Genomic DNA, 26,022 nt, shown 5'->3' with positions numbered 1-26,022 from the left:
AGAGCAGCCCTGTGGAGAAGGACTTGGGGGTACCAGTGGATGAAAAGCTGGACATAACCCAGCAATGTGCACTCGCAGCCCAGAAAGCCAACCCTATCCTGGGCTGCATCACAAGCAGCATGGCCAGCAGGTCAGGGGAGGTGATTCTGCCCCTCTGCTCCGCTCTGGTGAGGCCCCACCTGGGGTGCTGCGTCCAGCTCTGGAGCCCTCAGCACAGGAGGGACATGGACCTGTTGGAGCGGGTCCAGAGGAGGCCACAAAAATGACCCGAGGGCTGGAGCAGCTCTGCTGCGAGGACAGGCTGAGAGAGTTGGGGTTGTTCAGCCTGGAGAAGGGAAGGCTGTGGGGAGACCTGATTGTGGCCTTTCAGTACTTAAAGGGGGACTAGAGGAAGGATGGGGGCAACCTCTTTAGCAAGGCCTGTTGTGACAGGACAAGGGGTGATGGTTTTAAACTAAAGGAGGGTAGATTTAGACTGGATATAAGGCAAAGAATTTTTACAATGAGGGTGGTGAAACCCTGGCCCAGGTTGCCCAGAGTGATAGTGGAGGCCCATCCCTAGAAACACTCCAGGTCAGGCTGGACGGGGCTCTGAGCAACCTGATGTAGCTGAAGATGTCCCTGCTCACTGCAGGGGATGACCTCTAAAGGTCCCCTCCAACCCAAAGCGTTCTATGATTCTATGATATCAGAAGACTGGCTGAATTTATCTCTCTCATCCCATTTAATTCTTTCACTTATCATTGGTAGCCAGAGTTATGACATTGGGAAGATGGACATGAAATATTCTGTTGGCAAAGAAATGCAGGTAAGAAATAGAGAAGTTGTTTGTAAATGGGAGGATTTTGTTATCCTGACTCTACTGTGTCATCTGCCTCTGTTGTGCCAAACCTGACCAGTGTTCTTTGGCCTCCTCTTTAGTACTGTATGCTATGAAGTTTGGCAAAGTTGCAAGTTCATATGCTACGAGTGTCAGTCTGAGAGTTTAGTCACTGATGGGTGCCCTTAAATCACATTTGAATCTATTTCACAGAAAGTAAGGCTGAAGTAGACCCTGAAAGGCCATCTCTTCTCTTCCCCTCTTCTTTCAAGGCATCATCAGTTTCATCTGTGTCATTTCCGATAGATGTTTGTCTGTCTCATTCCTTCCTCATTCCTTCATGTCCTCATTATTCCTTCTACTACCTACAGTGGATATGGAGAAGATTGTAATGTCTTCCTTTATATAAATTATTTATATATTTGAAGGCCATTATCATGTATGTCTTTGTGTTTTTTTTTCTCCCAGTGAAGTTTGTACCTCCTGTTCCTTCAATTTCTTCTTTCGTTCTATTTAATCCCAGACCTCTGATGTTCCTTGCTACCCTTCTGTTCTCCTCTGAACTCTAGTTGATTCACATCCTCTGTGAATTGCAGTACTGAAGAGTGAATATGCTTCAGAACTGAGCAATCACTTTTTATGTCTGATACCAGGCAGGCATTCTTTTGACTCCAAGAGCTTTTATTTTTCATGACCTTAAATTTTAAGTCTTTTGTATTCATATATACATTCATGTGTGGCCATTTTTTTATCAGATGGCATTTAAACTTCCAGTTTGTTTTTCTTTCTAGGCTAAAGTGCTGCGATTGTTAGCTACAACCTATTTTGAGTGGGATTGCAATCTGTATCTTGACAAGGCATTGAAAGCTATAAGCTTGGCAAATCAGGTAGTAATGTGTTACTGTATTTATGGTGTGCAGTAGTCAAAACTCAAGCATTTATTAACATAATAATATGGACCACATTAATCATTGCTGTGTTATCCTTGACATCAGACAGAGGTGTGTTTTCTTTGCTTTGGCTGTTGTACTCATAAGTATGTTTTTGTGTTCCCGGCTTTTTTATAGAGAAATACTTCTTTACATGTAGATGTTGAGCTGTCTTGCTGCTTCATTATCTATTAATAGTGAGGTCCTTTGATAATGATATGACTAAAATTTCTCTGTCATGTATTCTTGAAAACTGTACAAACAGAATAAACTACAATGTGGTCCACGTGAGATTTATAGCAGCTGGCTTTTTATGCACCAGACTTTTTGCCTTGCTTTGGGTTATAGTGGGTATGTCCATATTACATTTTGAGTCCCCATCTCATTATCTGTACAAATATTTGAGGAAGCACCGAACAGAGTTCAGTTTTGAAAGCTGTGGAGTCATGCTACATCTTATTTCAAACAATTAATTTAGCTATTGCACTTCACTAACATGACTATTTCTTCTGGAACCTGAAAAAAGAGCTGTATTAACATCTCAGCTACCTCGAATAAAGTTCATGTATCTCTAAGCAGTCACTACAGTGAGGTCTTTTGCTCTTGTACAAATTCTGTTTCCCACATAAAGACTTGTATTAATTTTGTGCTTCTCTCTTTTCAGGTTAGAGTAACTTAAATTTGAAAAATGTAGATTTGTCTTCTGTTGACAATTTTTAAATTTCCATTATCTGTTTCATACAAAACAAGTTTTAAGTCAAAATCTTGTTTAAATGAAAGCTCAAAATCAGTTTTCTGCATGCTGTTAAAACTTTTAGACAGATGATGGTACACGTGCTTGTGAGATCAGGATAAAAGGCAGTGTATTTCAATCATTCAAATAACATGCTACTACAGTACTTAAGCCCTTTGCAGTTTTTATTGTATTGACTTTCGCAAAACCTTTTGAGATGGAAAGTGTTTTTATCATAATTTTTGTTAATGTGTGTTTTGAGGGTATGGAAAACTAGAAGAAAATTTTTATTCTAGAGTCTGAAACATGCAGTGTTATAGTGAGAGCTGTAGTATACAGTCTTCATTATTTCCATTTGCTCCCGTTGCTGTTCTCCTAAATTTCATATTATTATATGCTACTTCAAATTCTGCTCATATTAATTCTAGAGTAATCCAGCCAATTCACACATAGAAAAGCAGGAAATGTTTCTATCATTCAGTATTGTTCAGCTTCTATTTAAATGTATTGGAAATGGGCCACAGCAAAATGAGCATCATGGATCTCTTGCTTTCATTGTCCTCATGGTCTTTTGGCAGTGTAAGAATAAATAATAAAGATGCACGTTGCATTTAAGAAGAAAATATTAGCAGTTGCCTACCTATTGCTTCAGTCATTAAAATGGAACTGAAGAATACAGAGGAGCGTATATGATTTCCTGATATTTATCTGTGTTATGAATGTGCTGGACTCTCATGGGATCTGTGTTCTAGAAACAGCTGTCCAAGTAATGTATTGTTTTTCATTGTGCAGGAGGATTTGCATCCAGCAGGCGTTTTTTTGAAAGTTAAAATTCTTCTTAAAAGTGGAGCATCAGATGAAGATATCAACTCAGGTATCACAGCTCTGTATAAGTTTCATAATAAGGTCAGTCATACTACTCCGTATCCAAGAAGATGGCTTGAGTTGTAGATAAAAAAGAAAAAACATCCCTTTGTCGTGTGTTTTAGAATCTTCATTAGCTAAATGTCGTTCTGGTTTTGGAGCGTGAGAATAGTAGGCAGTGTTCACAGGGGAGTTATCCAGGTGCTAATGTAAGTTTGAACTAAGCATGACTTTGTTTTTGTTGAGAATTTAAATAGACTTGCTGGAAATAGGGAAGGGGGAAGACTAAAGCTTGTTGGAATGAAGACAGTGAAAATATAGCAATGTAAAGACATGGTTTATTTTTGACTTAGGGCTAAGGTTACTCAAAAAGGGTGAAGGTGGATTGTCTCTTACAGTCAGGATGAAAGAAAGACTTGTGAAACACTGCTATTCTCTGCGTGTGATTTTGCAGATTTTGGCCAAGGGACATCAAGTGCTGATCAGTGTGTTGTGGTCTGGTAACCTGTGTTACCAGAGTTTATTTAGTTTATCTAGGGCATATAAACTTTTCTCCTTATTCCTCAAATTTGTCATTTGAAGAGAACTGATTTTTCTGTTGGCGTGAGGGGAAAAGAAAGATTTTGTGGGGACTTCAATATAGAAAGGGGACGTTTCAGAGGAAATGTATTCCCATAAATAATGAAATCTTAAGGAAAAGAGGCTTTGTACTCTTCATGGGTGGAAAGCATCAGGTATGTAATGAATGCTCTGAGAAATAAATGTATGATGAGATGAGGAATTTCTTGCCTGGAGCTGAATGGTTTGAATGCTGCCAGACTAGCAGGAATGGAAACGCCACTTCAGGTTGCTCCTGGGGAATTTCAGCCAGCTTTCATGTGGACAGTTATTCAAAACTGACCACTGCAGTTGCTGGCTTCTGTTCTGCAGTTCAAATTGTGAAGCCAGTGTTCCCTATCAAAACACACTCTGCCTATATTTAGTAGCACTAAGACTTCAGTAAGTTTTTCAAGCAAGTTTATTAACCAGTGGTTGTCTGTCTTTTCTTGCGTGGCTGGCATAAAAGAGTTGTTTCCATGCATTGCAACTTCTCTTGCTTTTGAGTGAAGGTTCCTGCTAAGTTTTAGGTATTTGACTAAAATCTTTTATTGTGCACTTGTACACAGGTGCCTTAGAAATGCTTCCTTTAACAACTGTTACAGTCGTGTCCCTATGTGTTCCTTTTCTCATCCAAGCTACAAATGTATAAATATTGTTATTAACCATTCAGCACAGTCTAGCAATTTTTAAGCTTTATCTGAGTGGTCTAAAACTGATACCTACTTATCAGCACCAGCCAATTCAACAGCTGATGCTAAAGGCATTAGGCTTAAGTAGTTCCTGTTGCAATGTGATATCACACACAGCCTGAGCGCTGACCTCAGTCTTAAGTGGTTCCTGCTGGATAAGGATGAGACATTTTGATGGAAAGCAGCTTGAGGCAAAAGTTTGTGGTACTAATGCCTATGCTGTTCCTGTTGAAAGAGACACAGGGCTAGAATTCCAGAGCTATCAGTCTGTCACCTTTCTGTATTACTACATTATTGTACAATGAAAGGAAAGTCAAAGCACAGTAGACGTTACAGTCTTCCTTTTGGTTTAGAACTATTATATTGGGGGTTTTTGGTTTTGCTTTGGTTTTTTTTTTTTTTGTTCTTCCCCCCCCCCCCCCCCCCCCCCCAGTAAGCTCTGAGAGGCAAATGGTAAATTGAGCAGTTAAGTGTCTAAATTGATTAAATAATCTCAACTGCTTTGTGTTTTGTCTAGCCGTTGCAGAATTCCTGCATCATGGGATGTCTTTAGACTTTTGTTTGAATACTGCCAAACTGCTGCTGGAGCATGGACGGTATGAAAGCGTCACTAAGTGGGGTGAACACAATTTTTGGGCTTTGCAGGTGTTCTTTTATAAGCAAAGAACATCTGTTATACAATGATGCTTTCTTTTAAATAAAAACTCAGAGGTAAGTAAACAGTTCTGAGAGGGGGCCTGTCTTTTCTGTAGCAAGGTGATACAGATTATGGCAGCAGCAGAACAGGATGTGAGATAATGCTAAGTGGCAATTTGCAGTGCTGTAGCCTTACTTTGGAATGATTAAGATTCTCCCTATGTAGTTTTGATATATATCTGGAATAACATATATATGAGTCTGGAATTACCTGACTGAAATCTTTCTTCTGTATTAACTAACCAGCCCTTAGAACAAAGGAGTTTGGAGTCCTAGAATCGTTCTTGCGAAAAACAGTATAAGGATGAACAAGTTACTGTAAAATAAATTGAGGCATGAAATTTCACACTGTTGAATGCTCCATCATGATTGCCTATGTATATGCTTCTATCCTGCAGTAAATTCTTACTCTTTCATTGTGAGGAGTAAACTCTCTTGTGAATACAGTGGAACAAGCATATGCTAATAGGAAGTTATTACTGAATAGATGAACTGCAGTAAATTCATACCATGTCATGTGATGATACTCTGTCAGTGTGATTGTGTGCCAGTAGTATTCATGAGAAACATGCTGTATGGTGTGAATATGTTATTTTTTAGAATAGAAAATTAGCAGCTCTTCTTGTGCAGCCTCTTAAAAATGCATCTGTGTGAATAGGGAATCAGTTGGTTTTGATTTTCTGAAATCTGTTCCTGAACGATTTGAATCTTCACCTGACCTTGGAAAAATTGCCCTGCTCCACATTGAGTTCCTGTTGCAGAATAAGAGGGAGCTGCTTGCTAAGCAAAAGGTTGAAGAAATTATTATAGGTCTGTATCCATCTTCTGCTGCTGTTTTCTGAAAGCTGGATTTAGTTGGCTAAAATCTTGAATTCTGATTTTCACTTTTTTGCTTATTCTCATCTTTCTATTTGTGTCTGTTTTCCCTGATGTTTCTTCTGCATGGCAACTCTCAACTTCCATAATGAATGACAGTCATGATAAAGATCAGGGTTAAATTAACTTGCTAGAACAATTCCTCCTTGGTGTAGACTGTGTGACTGATATATGTAGGATTAGAAACAATTACCCTAAGTTCTGTGGTTTTGTCTGTCAGTATTAAAACAGGTTGCATATCCATGTTTGAGCAGCTGAATAACAGTTTCTTTTTCAGGTCTGTTGCACCTGTAGCACTGTAGGTTTTTTTTACTGTCAGATCTGCTGAAAATCAGACCATATTTTATGCAGCATCGAGCTAGGTGCAAGACCCACATTTTTACATTGTTCAAGCATAAAAGTATTCTCTTACCCACTGTTTTTTGGGGGGCGGGGGTTGTTTGTTTCTTTGTTTTTATTTGGGTGTTGGTTTGTTGGTGTTTTGGTTTGGGTTTTTTTTTCAGAAGCAGGATATGAAACACTGGGTCCTGGCTGAAATTATTGCTGTATTAGTGTTGTTTGTTGTAGGCTATGGGACAGTTATTCTCAGATAGTTCTTAGGAGCTTCTCAGTGTGCTGCTTAAATTTCTTGTAAAGTAATGATTTGCAGTATCTTTTCAGGTCATTATACTGGGAAGCAGCTGTTGCCTGAAGCCTTGAACCGCCTGCACATCATCTTGTGGGACAGAGCTGCCAAACATTATGAGGTCTGGGACCAAACAGTAGTGTTGTTATTTGTGTCAGTGAAAATGAAGATCTGTTTCTTCTGACCTCTTTCATATGTCTATTTTGGTTAGAGTGCAAGCTGTCACTAAGATCCCTGTTCCAGTTGGCACTAGTTTTATTTTCATCCAGCTGGGCGCTGTTTTCCATTACAGCATCAAGTTTCAGGTAGCCTCACCTCAAGGTTTGTACATGGGAACAGTTATGGCCAGAACTGATCAGCCGAGGAACCTGTGCAGCCCATCATTCTGGTTCTGTCCTGGGCAGGGTACAAGAAACTGAAAATACTATTTACACTGAGCTGTTTATTTTACAGTATCTACCCTCTGACGGTCAGTTGTTGCTTTAAGGAACATGAAGTGTTATCATTTATACAGTGATTTTAGCCTATACAAAGTAGCTTTGGATGCTTACATTGTATCTTAGTTCATATACATTTGTACTGTGAGCATATATAAGTTCTGTTATTCAAAACCAAGTACCTTCTTATTCTTTCAGTATTTGCAGAAGATGAGCTCATGTTCTATGCTTGTTTCTTGAATATATAAAGAAAAACATGTGCCATTTTACTACATCTCATCTGTGTAGTCAAGAAGGAATTTTGCTAATGACACGGCTTCCTTCCTCCTCATTTTAAAATAAATTCTGTGTCGGAATTGGAACTATAGTTGGGAATACCATCTTCAGCATAGTACAGTTTATGTTCTAAATGGGATAAACACTTTTGTCTTTTTCTCTTAGTTTCAGTTGCTTTATATTATGAAGAGAGAGGTTTTTTGAAATAGTATTTCTGTTTTGTATTTAGTCATAAGAATGTCCTTTCTGGGTCAGACGAAAGACCGACCTAGTCCAGTGTCCCGTCTTTGATAATGGTTGTAAGAATAAGGGAACAGTAGGAATAGGCAAAGCGTCAATTCTCCTAATGAGTATTACCTGCATTGGGGCCCAATGATCGCTCTTCTGGGGGAAAGGTTACACTAGAATGTACTTGATTATCTAAATCTTTCCATTTCCTGTGACTTTTTTTTTTTAAGTTTGGGAAAACATAGGCAGTTTAATCACACAAATACAGGTGTGTTTGTTTTTTGGTTTGTCTATTTTTTTTTTTTTAATTCCTAGGCAAAAAACTATTCTGAGGCTCTTCACTGGTATAATTATTCTGTCAGCTTCTACACACCTGGGCAGATAGATCAGAACTTGGCTAAGCTGCAGAGGAACATGGCTTCTTGCTATCTTCACCTGAAGGAAGTTGACAAGGTATATATAATATATATACACACCTATTTATTTATTTGCATTGTTTTTATTTTTGTAGCTATGTCATTGGGAATTAATTGACATCTTTGTCACTGTACCTCTTTGCTTTGAGAGAGGGAACTGTCTTTGCCTACCTTGCATCATCTGACAGAGAGATGTTATTCATCATCTTAGCTGCTATGGGGCCTCTTGTATCACCTGTCATTCTAATGGGAGACGCAGTCCATGAGTTGTGTGACCATGCGTCAGTATATCGGGTTTCTCCTCAGATTAGAGGTCCTTCTCTCTTGAAGACAGGTGGCAGACAGATGTTAGCCCTCACCTCTGCAGAGAAGTGTGCCTGCTTTACCTATGCCTTCTGGTCTGGGGTGTTAAACTTCACAGTTCAAAGTGGCAGAAAGGATTTTAATTTTTCAGCGTTCTCAGGGCTTCTTTTGGTTTCTGTAGCTCTAAATTTTGAGGAATCGGTTTTTCCACCAGTCTGGTTATTGTCAGCCTTTGGTGCCATCTTTTGCTCTCATCACTTTTCTTACCAAACCAAACTTCTTGACTAATTATGCAAATATCAACAATGTAATCACTAGCATTTTATGTATCTTTTTAGCTCTCTGCTATTGCAAATTTTATTACTGATTTCAAGGTGTCATTGTACTGATTTCCTTTAATCTCTTGTATGAATAGGCTAAAGAGGCAGTTAAAGAAGCAGAGAGGTGTGATCCAAACAGCATCTTCACTAAATTCAGTGTCTATAAGATTGCAGTGATGGAGAAAGATACTGATAAAGGTAGAACTTGAAAGATAAAGGGTCCACTACCAGGAGCAGAAGTACCAAATATATTAGAAAATACTAAGCAAATTTGGACTGCTCTTCCTGAGAAAGACACAATACAGAAGGGTCTATAAAGTCATTGAAACTGTCAGGCAGGAGATTTAAACTGTCAGTGTGGGATGCTTTTTGCACACACTATATAAGATGTGGAGTCCATTGCCGTATCTGATACAGTCTGGATGAAGCCTCTGGCTTCTCATGGGCAGAAGCTATAGTAGCATCCCAGGGTGAGAATCGTTGTATACCTACTGTTTCTAATATTCTTTTGTATGCATATACAATATAAAAAAAAGGATACTGAGCTAAATTAACCTTAACAGAAGCATTATTGCTGCTCTTAATTTCTCTGGAGAAGTAGAGCCTGAAGTTACCAGAAAATACATGAATTCCTGAGATGACTTACAGAATGACATATCTCTGTAGTCTCTTTCTTCTTTATAATCAGTTCTGCCATTTCATATTTTAATGAGAATCTTAGCTCAAGTAATGAAAATTGAGAAATACAGTCTATACTTACTTAGAATAGAGTAACATGCAGAGCTGCTTTTTCAATGAGTTCCATGCCAATTAATTGTTCTCTATACATCTTTTTAATGACAGCATAATTTGTTCACATATTATAGAGTGGGAACCACAGCACAGTGTGAACATAAAAGCAGTAGCACCCTTAGCGTAAGCCAAGATGTGGGAGCTTGGAATCACGCCCAGACAATGTATTAGAGAAAGTCGTCTGTCTTCGGTGACAAACAGTTATTTAGCAGAACAAAATTAAGGATGTGAGATAGAGTTTAATTTGTATGGCATCCTTGTTTCCTTAGATTAGTAGCTTGGAAAGCCTTTTGGCACCTCTCTAGGAAGAAATGCATAATTGTGGAGAAGTGCTGGTGTATGGGCAGGTTTTCTTGTCTTGGTTTTTCATATTAAAAAAAAAATTATAGTCTTTAATAAGTTGTTTCTAAAGCCTCATTAAAACAGCAGAACTTTCCACCTTCCAGTTCCTTCTGTGAAATAAATTTATTTTTCCCCTATGTATATTTCAGCTGTTGAAGCAGTTATTGAAATGGGGAAGCTAGCACAAAAGCCATCGCAACATGAAGACAAGCTGAGAGTGGATGAAGATACGGGCACTAACCTCCTGAGTTTAGCTGCCCAAATTGCTTTAGAGGTAGAGCAGATAATGTCTTTACTTTGCTTTATTGATATAAAAGTAGGACAGTTGTAACCTCTGTAACCTGGCCTACTTTTAATATTTCTATACATTTTGTGCATTTCTAAGTATTTCATACTTCTGTGACCAAGGTCTCACTCAAATGCGTTGTGTAATGCAAATTAGAAATTGATTTCACATATTGTATTTTTTAGTATTTCTTCAGAAGAATAAAGGATTCTGAGTTACAAATGTTGGTATCTGGAAATGACATGGTGTATTTCTGTAAAATTCTCCTTAGCAAAATGTTATGTCTTTTTCTGCTTCTGGGATTTGATCTTTGACATGTTAGGGGGAACCTGTGTACAAAATACATGTAAGTCAACGATGAAGGACTGAAAAGTCATTTGACCTTCCTGTTTGCCTCTTGGTTGGTGACTTGAGTGATGTCTGAACTGGCAGATTACATTGGCATAATTAGAAGAGGCTTTTAGGGCTTTGTTCATGGCACTGTAATGCATTAAAGCTTTGTCAACCTGTTCTGATCCTGTTCTTGCTATAGGCTTTTCGTGCAGAGTCCTTTGTTCTTTTTCCTGCTAGTAGACTGCATGGATTTTTGGAATATGCTGTTGCTTTGGGTTGGTGGTTTGTTTGTTTGGGTTTTTTTTGGTGGTAACTGAGGTAGTGCAGTTTATACAAAACATGTTTTAATTTTTTTTCAGAATAAACAACAAGTTGTGGCTATCAAAGCTTTGGAGTATTTGTCCAAACATTTACAAGACTGCCGACAATTATTTGCAGCTTTAAAGTAAGAATTCAATATATTTCAAGGAAGGAGAATTTTTTCTGGTTTCCTTTTCAAAAAGAATTTATTATATTGAGGAAGGTGTAAAACAGAGTAGGTGAAAGATTAGTTAGCAGTCTTTTTGGTCCTGAAGATGTCCTGAACTCTTGATATCTATAGATAGTATTAGTTGCTCTGAATTTTGTGATTACATTGTGATTTGAACAGATGACCAACAGTGACTCTAATGAGACTGAAACAAAATATTTGGTGAAAATACCAGTTCGTATCCTTTGAAGCAGTATCTTCTCACTGAAATATTCCATCATGTTTATCAAAACAGATATTGTGAGACAGATGTATCTATTCCAATATTTGCTTAAAGTCATTGTTAAAGTTCACTTATTTTACTTACTATTACATGATTTAACAAAGTGATATACAAAATAAGGCAATAGGGCGGGGAATAGTATAATCTTATTCTCAGTGTGACACTTTGAATTCTTCTGTGAGTTCCATGGGCTGATAGCATAAGGAAGAAAAGTGGGATCCTTTCTGGAAAATTAGGACTAAGTACACATTGGAAAAAAGTGTCATGTTTTTTCATTGCTTGTTTTTCTCATATTTAGATGTTTGGTTCGACTTACGTTGTCAAAGGTCATGGCAGAAAATGAAGAGAAAAGGTGAGTCCATTTGCAAAATAGTTTTTTCTTGTGGTGGAGCTGTTGTGCAAATTGTGTAATATTTTCTTGCTGGGCTTATTTTCTTGCAGAGTAACCAAGAGATCAGCTTTTATGCTAGTAAGATGTCTGCCTAATGACATCACATAGGAACATCTTTTCTACTTGTATAACGTTTCATTTAAAGATTTGCTCTTTGCCTTCCTCTTTTGTTAATGCGTAAGACTGTCAGGTATTTCAGATGGGGGATGTGAGCTAAGCAACCTCTTTAACTTTGACACTAGGATGTGGTAGCTTTCAGAAGTTCTGAGAACTTCAGAGTGGGACCTCCCTTGCTGAAGACTAGCCACTTCACAAATGGTGTGTTGGCATAGCAGAACTGTACTGCTGGATTTTGACTGTCAAGGAAACAGCATAGTGTCAGTGGAGTTTGAAGTTTAACCTACAGCCCCAACATATGAGAAAATTTCCCACTGCACTTCTACAACAACCTTCACTGCTGCAGATCAATAAAACTTTTTCCAGGCTTTCAGTACTCTTTCTGCATCTTCTCAGGCATTAGAAACTTCTAGCATTTGATGTTTGCAAGGGGAAGAATGATTATATACATAATTACAGAGATGATGTATTCCAATATAAATAATGTGTTCTATTGTAAGAAAGCAAATTAAACACTTTCTAAAACTTAATTTTTCCTCCATTCTAGAGATGAAGATATCAACTCAATGCTAACTTACTTAACCTTGGGTATGCTGTTGTTTTATTTACTTTTTATGTAGTTCATCCATCTCTGAACATTTTATTATATGATTAAGCCCATATCAACCGAATGTTTAGACTCCTTATTTCAGTCTGGGTTCCCAACTTCCCACTGAAACCAATGAAAATTAAAACTGGAGATTCAACACTGTTGTGAAGTGGATCTCAGTGCTACAGGTTTTTGCTGCGAAAGCTTGCAGATTAGTGTTGGAAAAACTGTTTCTAGTAGAGTCTGTACTTGGGAGTGTCTCCTAGACAAAGGGGCAGTTTCTTCTAGGCAGTTTCCCTTTAATCCTTCATGAGGCCAGGCATGCAAACAACAGATATTTGGGTACAAGCCACAGTCTGGGTGGCCTCAAGTGACAGTCTCCTGCTCTGACTGCATTGGCAGGAACAAAGTTAGTATCTTTAGTAGCAGGACTGCAACAAAAGGAAGAAGTTTGGTTTTGTAAACTGAATTAACAGCATAATCACCTACCGGCATTAATTAAATTACAGTAGTGGTCTCTGTTGTTGTAGCTGTTTAAAAGGCAGCATTTTAAAAATTAAGTTAATGTTATTTTTTTTGCCCTGGATGGCTTAGAAAACTGCAAGAGGTAACAGCAAATTGCTGAAAGACAGAAGAGGCTTGTCAAAATTGGTTCTCACTTTTAGGTTGTGCTGTCCTTTGGAAAAGAGTTGTCTTTTTTTGCATTGGAAAAGGGACAGGAGTTCTACAGAGGACTTCCCTCCATCTGAAGAAATACTTATTTTCACTAAATCGTTTTTTACCCCTCTGTTCCTACCTTGGACAAGAAAGTTAATGAGATTGTAGAACTTTTTCTACACTAGCCATTCTTACTGCAACTAGGAGATTAGAATGAAGACTAGAATGAAATTAATTAAAGATTCCTTGAAAGGCCTCAAACCTATTACTAAATTTTAAAACTCTCAACTTTTCGTGAATGTAAGCAAAACTGCTCTGCATTAGACTTCAATAAATTTGAAGAGGCAGTACTTGTTGGCAGCCTTATATATCTTATCTAAAATGCTGTTTGAAGCAGCTTTTGATGTTTTTTATAAGCCTCTCTGGACAAGCATATTAAATTTAAGTTGTGAGAATAACTTTTCATCAGGAATTATATGGGAGTTTTGGAAACCTCTGTTTTGTAGTGTAGTGTAATTATTAGACTTGGGAATGTTTTTATTCTGCTCAGAAAGTTTTACTTATGTATTGAACAACACATTTTCTGCAGCTCACAAGAGACTTGCTGAGTCTTTCACAGATGAGAAATTTACAGGGGACATGAGGATCCTTGAAGCTCACTGGTTTAGAAAAGTTGGTAGGTTGCACTCTCATAATCTAAACTGAAACCCTTCTACCTCCCCTTAGCCAGACCTTAGGGAAGAAAGAACTGTTTAAAGATGGTAGTAGATTTATAAAACTTGTCACCTTTGGCAGTAGCTGTCTTAACTAGTCTTAAAGTTCTCCTACTGCATTTTCTGTCTTCTGAGACTATCTGATATCGCTCATCAAGAGAAATACTCACACATGGTCTGTTTGACTGATGGGATAGCTGATATGTTATTCCCTTCACCACAGGAATTGATGTATGTGTCCATGATACAACTCTTCAGAGTTCACCATTTTTCTCTTAGTTAGCCCTTCACTACCAAGACTGTGTTACAGAAGTAAAATTTAAGATCAGGCAAATGGAAGGAATAATGGTGTTCTCCAGTGTCTGAAAAACAGTGCTGCTAAGAGCAATTAAAAAGCCTTCCTGCCAGTCCTGAGTATGCATCGTATTCTGTAGGCAAAATACGAATTAGGAAGTCCAGGCGGGTGTACTGGTGTGACTGGCACAGGATGAGCTACCTCTGCCACCCAGATACACTGTCTTCCTTAGTCCCCTAAATCATCAGCCCTGGAGTTTGCCTTGAACTACAGTATATGAAATCTAAACAGCAAACATTATCATAAAGTGTTTCATAGTGGGAAATACAGCTCCCATGGAGCTGTCCTAAGCACTGTCTGTAACATGTCTCTGGACCCTCATTTACTAGTCTTTGTTACACTGTTTTGGTAAAGGAGTCAGTGCATTTGCTGTCTATAAATAAAAATATAAGCGTAGGATAAGGGGTTGAAGCAATTTTTCAGATTCTTGCTTCTGCTGGAGCGTACAGGAGAGAAAATAGTTGAAATCAGTAACAGAAAACATATGCTGTGATGAGCTTTTGCACGCATCCTTACAATGTAGCTAAGCTCCAATAAAGAGTAGCAAAGGAGGGAGAGAAGCGGCAGAGGTCAAATATAGGAACATGAATGTGAATGGAATCTGTGGTGACAATGACCTTTCCAGGGCAGCATTCTCACTCACAGAACAAACAATTCAGAGACTACAAAAACGTGTCCTAGGGAATAAATTAACATGAAAGTTAGAATCTGTGAAAGTCACTGTGGAATCTAAACATTTAATTGGGTCATAGTCTCATACATAAATCATTTGATTGTCTTTAGATGGCTCATCCATTTACTAATTGGAATTGTGTGTTTAATTGCCACGTACTTGATCCTGCTGCAGTAAAATGGAGAATGTTTCAAATGTGTTTTTTTCCTTTTTTTTTTTAATTTGTCTGGGGAATATTGTTCAACACTTTTATTCAGATACTAGTTTTGTTTACTAACATAAGAAGATGCTTCTTCTAATTCATGGTCTTGTGAATAGGGCATGTGGTAGAATGGATACTTGGTTATAATGAAATTAAGACAAAATTTGAAAACATGGATAAGCTATTTTAACAAATCACTAATAACTATTTCTTGCTCTTGTTAAATGAGCTGTTGATATTTTGATTAAGAAATTGAATTGTAGAATGTGAACTGCCTGTTACTAGAGTTTAGATGGGTGTAGCTGTAATGTTGAAGATTTTTATTTAGTCTCTATTTTTTATGTCTTTGTTAGCTTGGAACTTAGCTGTACAATTCAGGGGCTGCCCTGAAAAGATGAGGGATTTTTTTCTACTGTCTTTCAAGGTATGTACTCTTGCTAATAGTATCCCCGATTGAGGAATATTGACATCTCTCTAGTTCTGTTAGAAGTTACATGTATGTATCTGGTATCTCCTTGGAGATACACTTGTATGCTCTGAAGATGGAGCACTTTTATCAGAAGGAGATTGACTTGTAATATGTAAGCATTATTGTCGTACCTTACATTCTTTTGCTTAAAAATGTCATAAGGACTCTTAGACTTCAATTAAATAAATGGATTGTGATGTTTGGAAACTGTATAATTAGTAAAATATGTTAAGTACCTGAGTCCTAATCTCCGTACAGAACTTCTACCAACACTGTCAGTTTTGAATGTGTTTGTAGAGAGGGGACTCCAACACTGCTTTACACTTTATATTTAAATAATCTTCTTGTGTAATTGTACAAGTAAAATTGCAATATGAATATATACTATTCATGACTGGTTACTAAAAGTGTCATAAGGGAGACTCAGCAGTCATCATCCGTCCATTAGCAAGTTGCTTTACATGGGCAGAATTCTCATCACGTTTTCCTATTTTTGGTGTCAGTTGTCCCAGTTTTGTCCTTCTGACAAAGCTATTCTAATTGCTCAGAAGACATGCCTGTTAATGGCAGCTGCAGTTGATCTGGAAATGGGGAGACAACAAGTAACACCTTCTGAACAGGTAGGGCATGACTCTATTAACTGATTCTGTATGTATCAGTGTACCATTTTTTTCTTTTGATTTTGAAGTCTTAGTTGTTTCTCTCAGAACAGGATATTGACAATGCAAGCATGGGAATCTTTCATAGTTAATTAGAATGAATGTGCCTAGTGCTTTCCAGGCAATTGTAAACATTGGATTTATCTAAATTAGTTCTGTTGAATTCAGTGGATTTGAACAGATTTATATCAGCAAAGGGTCATGGCAGTACCTTCTCTTAGAGGAATTTCAGTCAACCTTATATATTATGTAAGGAGTCTGCTGCTAAACATTGGTTGCTCAGGCAGATAATTACTGCATATTTAGGATTATGCCGCTGCTGAAAGTAGTTACCAGTATGGTTGTGATAAAGCTCACAAGCTTTTTGGGTTTTTTTGCATACATCTGGTTTTTTTGGGGGTACTGTACTTACTGTGGTAAGAAGATTAAGGAAAATGTACAGTGGTTATGAAGGAAGTATGGAAGTCTGCTGTGCAGTGATTGTTGTAGAAAATTACTTTCACGGAGAGCAATGCACAGTGATTTGTGCTGTGGTGTTTAGTGGTTTGTCAGTCTCAGTAACACTATTTTTTGCTTGGGAGCTAAAATAAATTATGTCCCATAGGTTCTTTCTGGAGCAAAGGAACATTCAGTGTGAAGAGGCTTTGTCTGAGATGTGGAGGTCTTTGAAAAAGAGAGAAACTCCCCTCCCCCGCCCCCCAGTAATTGGTGTAGATGATGTACTAATTAGGCTGATTCTTAATTTCTTTTACAGTTAGGTGTAAAGATCCTCTTATCTGGGACATGTATATTCCTTTCACTTTTGAAACTATGACAAAAATAACTTCTTAAATTTTGTAAAATAGACAGAGCTTTTGACTCAGGCCCTTCAACATCTCCAGGCATGCAAAGAGATATGGAAAGTTCTGAAATTAACAGGTAAGCTATAAAGTGTGTCTGTTCAGTACATGTAACTCTTAGACTTAGTCACTGTATTAATGAAAAATACAGGGCATATGGAATTGCTGTCTCAGCTGAAGAGTGTTGAAGCAGATATATGGCGATATGATAAAAGAACTGGCAAAGCCAACTACTGTGTTTATTATGTCATTGCAGGCTTTTTATTGTATAGGTGCTGTGAAGTATGGAACAATCTTTCAAAGTGAAGCTGGGTTGACTGTTCTGTCTTAAATGTTAGGAAACCAAGCTTTTTGCTTGAGTGGAGTTGTTCTTGTACTGTTTTAACAGTTTTACTAGCCCCTTCCCGTATAAGGCATTCCAGAATGCGGAAAGTCCTGTTACCATACTTTGAAGTGCCAAAACCCATCCTCTGTTCCCTGACTATTCCATGCCAGTTTAGATCAGATATTACTGGAGACTGGTGTGCTTTCCGCTGACAGCTGAGATGCTGAGGATGACTAGAGGACGTATGCTTCACTTTTTTGGTAGTATATTGGTAGAAAAAATCCATTAGGCATTCCTTTTTTGGCCTGTGGTCTGGTTTCTTTTCAGTTATAGGTTTGGGACACTGTGGAGTTTTCATTGTAAGATACATTAGTATTTAAGTTTTGTCAAGAAATCTACTTGCTGGTTTTTCTTCTACTTAACAATTCAGAATGAAAGGTTCATTATATGGCCTGTATCTGGGATTCTCTTTGTCCTTTTGCACTGAAGACAAGATAACTCAGGAAGACTTCTTCCCTTTTAATTTCCATCCTTTAAATCCCATGGGGCTGATCATCTCAGCACAGGGACATACTGATATTTCTCCTGCAGAGGTCTGTGTAATGGTAGCCTGGTGCTTCCTTCATTTCTTCCCTAGACCTCAACCAATGTGTGGACAATTCTGTTGCCCCGGAAGAAGCTCAGAGTGTCTTTTAGATGTAAAAACAAAGGTCTTTGTGGTAGTTCAGTATAGGATTGTTTGGCATTTCTGTCGGGTTTACACCTTCGTAGCAGTTCTGTTGTTCTCCCACACTTTTTCTGTGTTTAAGGATTTCCTGAGGGCTTTTCTACCAGAAAGGGGACAAGTCCTATAGAAAAATTTGAAGCTGATGATAACTTCTTTCATAAGCTGACCTCCTGAGCTGGTGGCTTTCTGTTATTTCTTTTACCTGTCTGTGAAAATGGCTTCCCTAGTAACTATTACCTTGCCTTGGAAGGTTGCATGAATTCAGCCAATTACAGGCGGGGTTTTTTTTGCCGGGGAGACATGGTGGTTGCTGGTGTTCTTCTTTGCACATGTGAGGTTTCTGTCCAAGACTGCTTCAGAGTTCGACTTGCTCTACTGTTATATCTGAGTACCTTAATGGTTTTCTTGCCTGTTGGAAGCAAAATTTATACCTTATGGTACACCATGTGGCTTTAAGAAAATGAATCATTACATACAGGCAATTCTGTCTCTTCTGTAGGAGATTTTGCTAAAGACCCAACAGACACATTGTTGCTGCTTTATGAATTTGAAGCAAGATCCAAACTGAATGATCCAACACTCCACAACCTTATGGAGTCCGTATGGGAGCAGCCACAAATAGAGGTTAAGACGCTAGAAATCATTGCATGTAAGGACTGCATTTGTACTATCACAGTCGTGAATCAAGTCATGAAAAACAGCTTTTGTTGCTCTTTCCTGTTCATTTGGGGTGACCAGGATTAATATGTATTGTGCAGCATGCGGAAAATGGGTCTAACCATGTATTTTTGTGTCCTGAAGCAAAGATGCTTAATATCTCATCAACATTAGATCTGTATTTTGAAATACCGTATTACGTGAATGATGAGTCAGAAATTTGTGACATCCTTCCATTTCTAGACCCTGAGACATTTATATAGGTTGTGAGTCTGGAAAAGATTATTCAGATAAACTTTTGCAAACTCCAAACTGGCAATGGCCAGAGAATGACCCCATGCCCCAACACAGAAGTTTTAGGATGTGGACTTTAATAGATATGCAGTTTCAACCTAAAGTTAGTGTAGTTCATTTGTAAATAGATCTCTATACTGTACCATACTTCTGTATGATACATCATGTACATATCATACAGTATGTATGATCTGTACATCACAAAACTCTAATCACGCCTCCTTGAGAATCTAGAGTAGGATCCAAGGAAGATGAGTAAAATTTAGAGCTACCAGATCTTGCAGATCTTGGGAGGGAATTCTGTAGGATTCTGTAAACACCTACTTACCTCCCTTGTCTTGAGGGAGTGCACACCTGGGCTTGAAAACCCAACACTGACATCTGGCTACTGCCTCATTTTTCCATACAAATTTTCATGTTCATGGAGACAAACAAAACAATAGTCCTCAATTTAGACAACCGTCAACCCCCTGCCCACAATATTTTTTGGTTACTGCACCAGGAGTAAACAGCAGTGAGAGTACTTGTAAGTTGTGAAATCTTCTCTGCTTCTGACTTGTAGTTCTTGTTGATGATGTGCACAGTAAGAAAGCAGTAGAGAAGCACTAGCCTGTGATCAGCCTAGGCATTAAGCAAATCTCAGTTGTTTATCACAAGGGATCTGGCCACATGCAGTAGTTTATTTTAGTGATCAATGAGATTAAAGTCTGACTGCAGTAATTTCTTTCTTCTTCTCTATTTTCTTTTGCTTTTAAGCACTAGCAATGGAATCTCCAGCTCGGTATCCTGTACTGTGTAAGAAAGCTCTCAAGAGTGCACTAAACCTTCACAGAAAGGAGACTGTCATTGATACTGTGAAATTTAGGTTAGTGTTATCACATAGCTTTGCCATGAGCCTGTGACTGGAAATGCTAACAGGGAATAAAGCCTGCAATGTAAAAACAATGGATTTTAGCTTATGCACAAGGTTCCACTTCCTGCTGGCCAAGCAATGTACCTCTCAAGTATGACTGTCTAATAGATGTGTTAATTCCGATTTGTTTACTGGGCATATTTTCTGAAACAGCTCTATTTCCAATAAATGAATCTGTTGAGGAAGGAGGATGAAAATTGGATCCAGAAGCGGTCTCTGGCTGTTTCTTGTGAGGAAGGTGTTTATTTCAAATGTTACCCTGCAGTAGTGAAGTAGGCATTTCAAAAACAATGAAGTGAAAAGAAATTCAGGGCTGAGAAGAAAGCCATGAGTTCTAAGTTAGTGATATGATGCCATAGTACGTATGTGATTTATTGTGCTGGGTAACTGGATCTCTAACAGCTGTACCTTAAGGAATCTAAAAAACAACCTGGTGTGTCCTTCTGTCTCACTTGTATCCCATAAAATTTTTTTTCCCTCCTTTCTGAGTTCCTTGCAGTAACCACTGGACAAAAGCAGCTGTTAATATTGACTGTCTCACTTCACACGGAGAAATACAGACCTGGTTTCAGAAACCACGTATTTGTCACTGATTTTCTGAGGATGCTAACTGCTTAGTTCTTGCTGTCATGTGTAGCACCCTAGAAAATATTATGTCTTTCCTTCTGTGTTACTTTAGAGCCCAGCAACAAAAATAATGAAGTACATGCTGCTCTTGCTCTCTTTTTGCGTAGTTTATATGAATGAGATCTGATACTTGGAAAATGGATATTTCTGTTGTAAGACTCTGAGTGTCATAAGCACCAAGGTGAATCTCTCTGTCTGACAATCATAGAGGCATAAGTTAGTGTGCTGCTGATACTAAAGAGTAGCTGTTTGTGCACATGGTATTTAATGTTTCCTCTTTTGCTCTGTTTCATTTCTCAGCAAATGTATACATAGTTTGATTAATCTTTCTTTGCCAACTGGATTAACAGACTTGGGTGCCTCTGTACTGCAGGAGGTGTGGGACTACTTTGAAGATGCTCTGAGCGTAGTCAGCAGCACAGTAAGTTGAACAGGAAAACAAGAGACTGGGAGATGATCCTTAGCACATTTAAAAAAAATTCTCATCAGACTGAGAGTAATTAGTGGACTGAACATTATATAGTGTTATATGTGGAGCAGCTAAGAGTTCTTCAGTTAGAGATACACTGAAAATACGTCAAAAGAAACGCCTCTTGGATATTTAACACTGAATTATGAAATTCCCTGGGCTTTTTTAGAGACACTTAAGGTGAAATTTTTAGTGCCTATTTTAGAAACATTTTGAGCTAGAACATCCATCTTTCCTCCTCTTGCTTTCTACGTTCTTACGCTGAATATGTTTTTTTTTAAATGCAGATTACTTTTCCAGATCAGTTTAAAGCGGGCTAAAATTTGGATACCAGTCTTTCTTTTTTCTCAGCTCTGTTTTGTTAAATGTATTTAGGAACTTATATGTGACTATTTTTTCCAAATGACCTTGAACTAGATTCTTGTGCACTCAGTACTTGTGGTACCACGTGTCTTGTTTCTGTGAGGACAGGTATATGGAGAGTAAAATCTTTCTTTCACTTAGCATTTCTGCTGCTCCTTTCAGGCCTGAAGCATAATGCTGTACAGTGAAGGCAGTTGTACTGACGAAGTCAGACATTTCTACTTAGAATTTCATAGGTAAAAATCAGTTAAGGAGTATTCTTGTTTAGGACTAATGAAACCAATACTGTGTTTCATAGCTTCATTCCATTGCATGGCTGTTTCTTTAGTCAGGTTTGAATGTCTCTGTTATAAAAGTGGCATAAAGATATGCTGTTACTGACTTCCCAAAAAAAGAATGTGTCCACATTTGTGCCTGCTTATCACTGAGGTTCTCATTATAACTTCAATAATGTTCTTGTTGAGGGATACAAATTAAATGTTGGTGTGGACTGATACTCATAACAGCAAAGTTTCACAGTACTAGAAGGCGACCTTTTGCGGTCTTGCTCATGGCAGCAGGTACTAATGGTACCATGCTAAGAGAATGACACTGGCACAGCACATCAGTACATTATCAGTTGGAAAGCCTGGCACACCACTCATGATTTATACCTCCTGTTCCAAAATGGATGCTGCAGTTCAGAAATTCACTCTGGGCCCTCTTAGGATGAGGAGTATCTATCGAAATGGGGAAAAGAAGTCCTTCCAGCCTCCCCTTAAAGATTGGCATGGCAAATAAGTAATTGCTTGTCCTTCCCTTCCCCAACTGAATCAGTTCCCCACCACATTCAAAGTACTGCTGGGTACTCTGGCTTCTCTTCTGCAGTTGTAAGGGCACTTTCACTCTGGCAAGCCATTGCCACAGTGCACAGAGAAATTCTGAAGACTGCTGCTTCTGATCTGTAGTGAGCAACTATGTCCTGCTGTCCAGTACTGTTTGGATAAACTGGAAATTACTGTGGCAGCAAGTGCGGCCTGTCTGCAGATAGGCTGTTGGAAAGCATACTTCCATTCTAGCATCATTCCCAGCCTCAGAGAATTGTATTTTCTGACCTAACTTGGTAATTGCAACATGACTACCCATGTTGCAAACAAGCTGTTTGACAGTAGTGCAGATGAACTGTGAAGTAGAGGATGGCTCTGAAGGAATTGTCCTTTGCGTAGGAGAAAAAAAAAAACCAACCTGTTCTCCCACTCTAAAACTAAACTCTAATGCATGCTTGACTTCTCAGGTTTAAAGCGAAGAGTCTGTTTTCTGATGAGCTGCTGCTTCTTGTTTGCTACTCCAGGATGCTTACCCGGAGATGGAGATCCTCTGGTTGATGACAAGAGCCTGGAATACAGGAATATTTCAGTATACTGTTGGTAAATACAAGGAAGCTGAGCAGTGGTGTGGATTAGGAATGCGTTTCCTCAATCACTTAGGATCTCTGAAGAAAAGCTATGAAGGGCATGTAAGTGTAAGCAGATGGATTTGAGGATGTGGGATTGGATGTCTCGCCTGAATTTGTGATTCAAATATGGATCTGGGTGAAGAAACCACTACAGAGGATCTTTAAAGTTTCAGGAGAAGCGTGGTACCTAAATATTTTGGGGTAGCTTGATGCTAATTTTTTCAAAGTGAGGCCAGAGAAGTTTTGATAGACAATAGAAAGAGTAATGTAGTGTCCTTTTACTGGAAGGATTGTGTAAATGGCTGACTGGAAATCAACTTCTGACTCTTTGTGGCCATGGGGCAACTTTTATACCATTTTAAGTACATCAGTTAAGACAATGAGAATTGAGATCACTCCCTTCCAACCTCAACCGTTCTGTGATTCTGTGAATTGGTTTATTCAGTGAGGTAATACTCAGCTATAAACTATGCTTTAAGTCAGTATAAATAAACCCGCCTTTCTTAGGTTGCACTGATATAACTATTTTTTTCTTAAATATCTGTATTTAGATCTGTGCCAAAATCTTTACATCAATCTGAAATTTTAGATTTAGAAGCTGATGGTGGTCTCCCACCTATTCACTTGCTTCTGTTCCTTGTCACTTTGTTGTATTATCTAGTTGAATGATATAACTTTATCCATCCTTGTTGACAACTGTGGTGCTTACATTCTCCAGATGATTGGTCTTTATAGTGAGGTTCTGGACAAACTGGACAGAGCAAAAGGGTTTCTTCCAAATGAAGAAGAATAATGGCAGCCACAAGTGCAAAAAAGGAGGACAGCAGTCTGTTGGGAATATTCTCCTGAATGAAAGAGGCCGTTAGCTCTGCAAAGGCTTGGGGTCATGGGAGCAGTGGAAAAGAAACCAGGATCCCCTTGGAAAATAAGTTATGTACTTTTTAGGAAGTGTATATTGAATAAGCATAATTGTTTTACTCTAGGGAATAATTTTTGTTCTCTGGAGCTATATAACAGTTAGAAATAAATACTTAACTTTTTCATTAGATCTGCCTGCTGTTGTATAATAGGTTGGTTTAATTACCTGATTTTAGTAGTAAGTGGCAGTGAGAACAATAAAAGTATTCCAAGACCAGGCATCTCCTGGTCATAGCTTCCATAAATATTTATCAGATTGTTTAGTTTTCAGTCCATTTCAGTATGGACAAGAATTCAGAGCTGTTTGGCAGTTTTGCAATTTAGAATAAAAAAGAGCAGGTACTATTTAGCTGACAGAAAAAGCTAAAGCTTTGACTAGGTACTGCTGCTTATAGACTGCTGTGACTGATACATTCCTCCTGTTTGAATTGACTGAACTTTGGTCCAGGCAGATCTCAGCAAGTTGGCCTAATCAAAGTTAATCCTATGTGTGAGGCTATCAGTGAGAACTCAGCACCAAACCTAAAAAAATTGGTTTGACTGGAGACTGGGCTGATAAGTGGCCAAAACCGTGTTAACACAGCAGAAAATATGACTACAAATCAACCACTTCACAGTATAAATATCTGCAGCCATCAGGGTCCCTTGAGCTCTCCCTCCATAGCAGCTGGCTGCACAGCAGTGATCTCCCCATGAGCAGGAATGTCTCTCAAGGTTACCCCTCGAGGCTGAGAGATCCCTTACCTGACACCAGACATTGACTGGGTGGTAAGTGACATTTGTTGCATGCATGTAACATTTAAGATGTGTATAGTAAGCTTCAGCGATAATCTTTGTATCCCGTACTAACTTTAAGTGTAGTAAATAGTATTGACTGCCACTCCATCTGTACTTATTAAATATCTTACGTACCTAAATTTACTGATTAGAACTCAATAAACTAACTACTAGTTCAGATCTGTCTGAGTGGTCTCTGACTCTTCTCCTGCGACAACTACTAACTGTAACATACCAGTCACAGTTCAGCATCAAATTGCCCCAAATCCACATCAAACACAGGCTGGTAAACGGATGGATCTCATTGCAGCTGAATTGAAGAGATATCTCCCACCTGAAATTCAGTGCGGAGAGGTGGAGTGCGGTTAAGAAATGTAATTATTTCTATAAAACTGTTGCTGTTTCGCGGGCAGGTTCAGAAGTCAGAAAAAATTGTGGCCTGAGTATTGTCTTCTGTGCTGTAGCACAGATGTGCTCCATGACACCTCCTGGTGTCCTAACTCTGAGGAACAAATTGTGGTTGCTTTTTGTGTGTACCAGGCACCACTTGGCATCCTACGGCTGAAGCTGGAAACCAGCCCTTAGCATAGCTGCCACAACCTCATGTCCGTTGTGTGGCTGGATACAGGGTCATTTCCTGAAGACAGGTAACACGCAGGCACAGAAGCCCATGTGGCATTTACAGCAACATTAAGTAGGAGTATATTATATTAGATGCTTTGGATACTGCACAGGTTAGTATCAGCTTCTGGATAATAGTGTGAGGATGGGACTCCCTGAAGGAGTGAATGATATTGAAGGTGGCAGCCAGGGAAGTTTGTAGGTTCTGGTGCCTGTGATAGCAAGATACTGGATGCTATAGCTGAGGCTGGTGCTGCCTGAGCTGCGTCCCTGCTAGAGAGTTTGTTGTGAAGTGTCTTGTTGCTCTTCAGGCTCAGCGAGATAGACCGATGTATTGGTAGGAACAGGAAGGTACCTTTGTGGAAATAGCCAAGCAGGCTGCAAGGATGAAAGCAAAAATAATTACGTTCAGCTGGAGGTTATGTACATGTTCTTATTCCTGAGGTCTATCACAGGGCCTTTATTCTTCAGGCTGAGGTAGTCTAAGCAGTGGATGCCACTTCCACTGAACTTCAGTGATGTTCTGGTTATGGTACCCAGACAAATCACCCAGGCTGCCTGATGCAGATGGCTCCTGTGAGACACACATAGGAGGATGGATCTATTTAAATTCCCCACCTAGTGTGCTCAGTTTACCAGGCCTGATTCAGGTATCTGTGAGCCACTGCTTTCAGCTCTTTGTCTGTTTAACTAAGGAACACCTTTGAACCCATAAGAATCCAGGCCTCGAATGCCACAGAAAATTCCTTTAGAGTCACAGTTTTGGAGATGTATGCTGCATCACACTAATGCAGGGACTGTAGATGATGCCATAGAGTCAAAGGCAGCCATTGCTGCCTGTAGTAGCTCCTTGGTGCCTGCCGGGACGCCTTTAATTATTGTTCTTGGTTCTGACTTGCACAAAGATACAAACAG

General features: G+C 38.8%; 1 protein-coding gene across 11 annotated transcripts in view; it reads left to right on the top strand.

Moving 5' to 3' along the window:
• TEX11 (testis expressed 11) overlaps positions 1–24,664 on the top strand; it is a 34,016-nt gene extending 9,352 nt beyond the window's left edge. For 5 of the 11 annotated variants that reach the window (XM_064463023.1, XM_064463021.1, XM_064463025.1 and 2 more), the window contains 21 exons: positions 751–808; positions 1,612–1,707; positions 3,275–3,356; positions 5,153–5,231; positions 5,990–6,141; positions 6,868–6,953; positions 8,089–8,226; positions 8,908–9,010; positions 10,096–10,220; positions 10,925–11,010; positions 11,616–11,669; positions 12,373–12,413; positions 13,661–13,747; positions 15,368–15,438; positions 15,987–16,103; positions 16,988–17,060; positions 18,533–18,682; positions 19,741–19,849; positions 20,825–20,945; positions 22,687–22,851; positions 23,510–24,664. In XM_064463023.1, coding sequence (XP_064319093.1) covers positions 751–808; positions 1,612–1,707; positions 3,275–3,356; positions 5,153–5,231; positions 5,990–6,141; positions 6,868–6,953; positions 8,089–8,226; positions 8,908–9,010; positions 10,096–10,220; positions 10,925–11,010; positions 11,616–11,669; positions 12,373–12,413; positions 13,661–13,747; positions 15,368–15,438; positions 15,987–16,103; positions 16,988–17,060; positions 18,533–18,682; positions 19,741–19,849; positions 20,825–20,945; positions 22,687–22,851; positions 23,510–23,584 — 2,068 coding nt within the window. In that variant the 3' untranslated portion in view covers positions 23,585–24,664. Of the gene's footprint in view, positions 1–750; positions 809–1,611; positions 1,708–3,274; positions 3,357–5,152; positions 5,232–5,989; positions 6,142–6,867; positions 6,954–8,088; positions 8,227–8,907; positions 9,011–10,095; positions 10,221–10,924; positions 11,011–11,615; positions 11,670–12,372; positions 12,414–13,660; positions 13,748–15,367; positions 15,439–15,986; positions 16,104–16,987; positions 17,061–18,532; positions 18,683–19,740; positions 19,850–20,824; positions 21,593–22,686; positions 22,852–23,509 lie in introns of those variants that run through there. The other 6 variants (XM_064463022.1, XR_010374809.1, XR_010374808.1 and 3 more) reach the window with 6 other exon arrangements.
• The last annotated feature ends 1,358 nt before the right edge of the window (positions 24,665–26,022 follow it).

This window comes from Phalacrocorax carbo, chromosome 11 (assembly GCF_963921805.1).
Source record: "Phalacrocorax carbo chromosome 11, bPhaCar2.1, whole genome shotgun sequence".
Classification (NCBI taxonomy): Eukaryota; Metazoa; Chordata; class Aves; order Suliformes; family Phalacrocoracidae; genus Phalacrocorax; species Phalacrocorax carbo.
The sequence above is the reverse complement of the archived record's forward strand: the minus strand, read 5'-3'. Positions and strand labels throughout refer to the sequence as shown.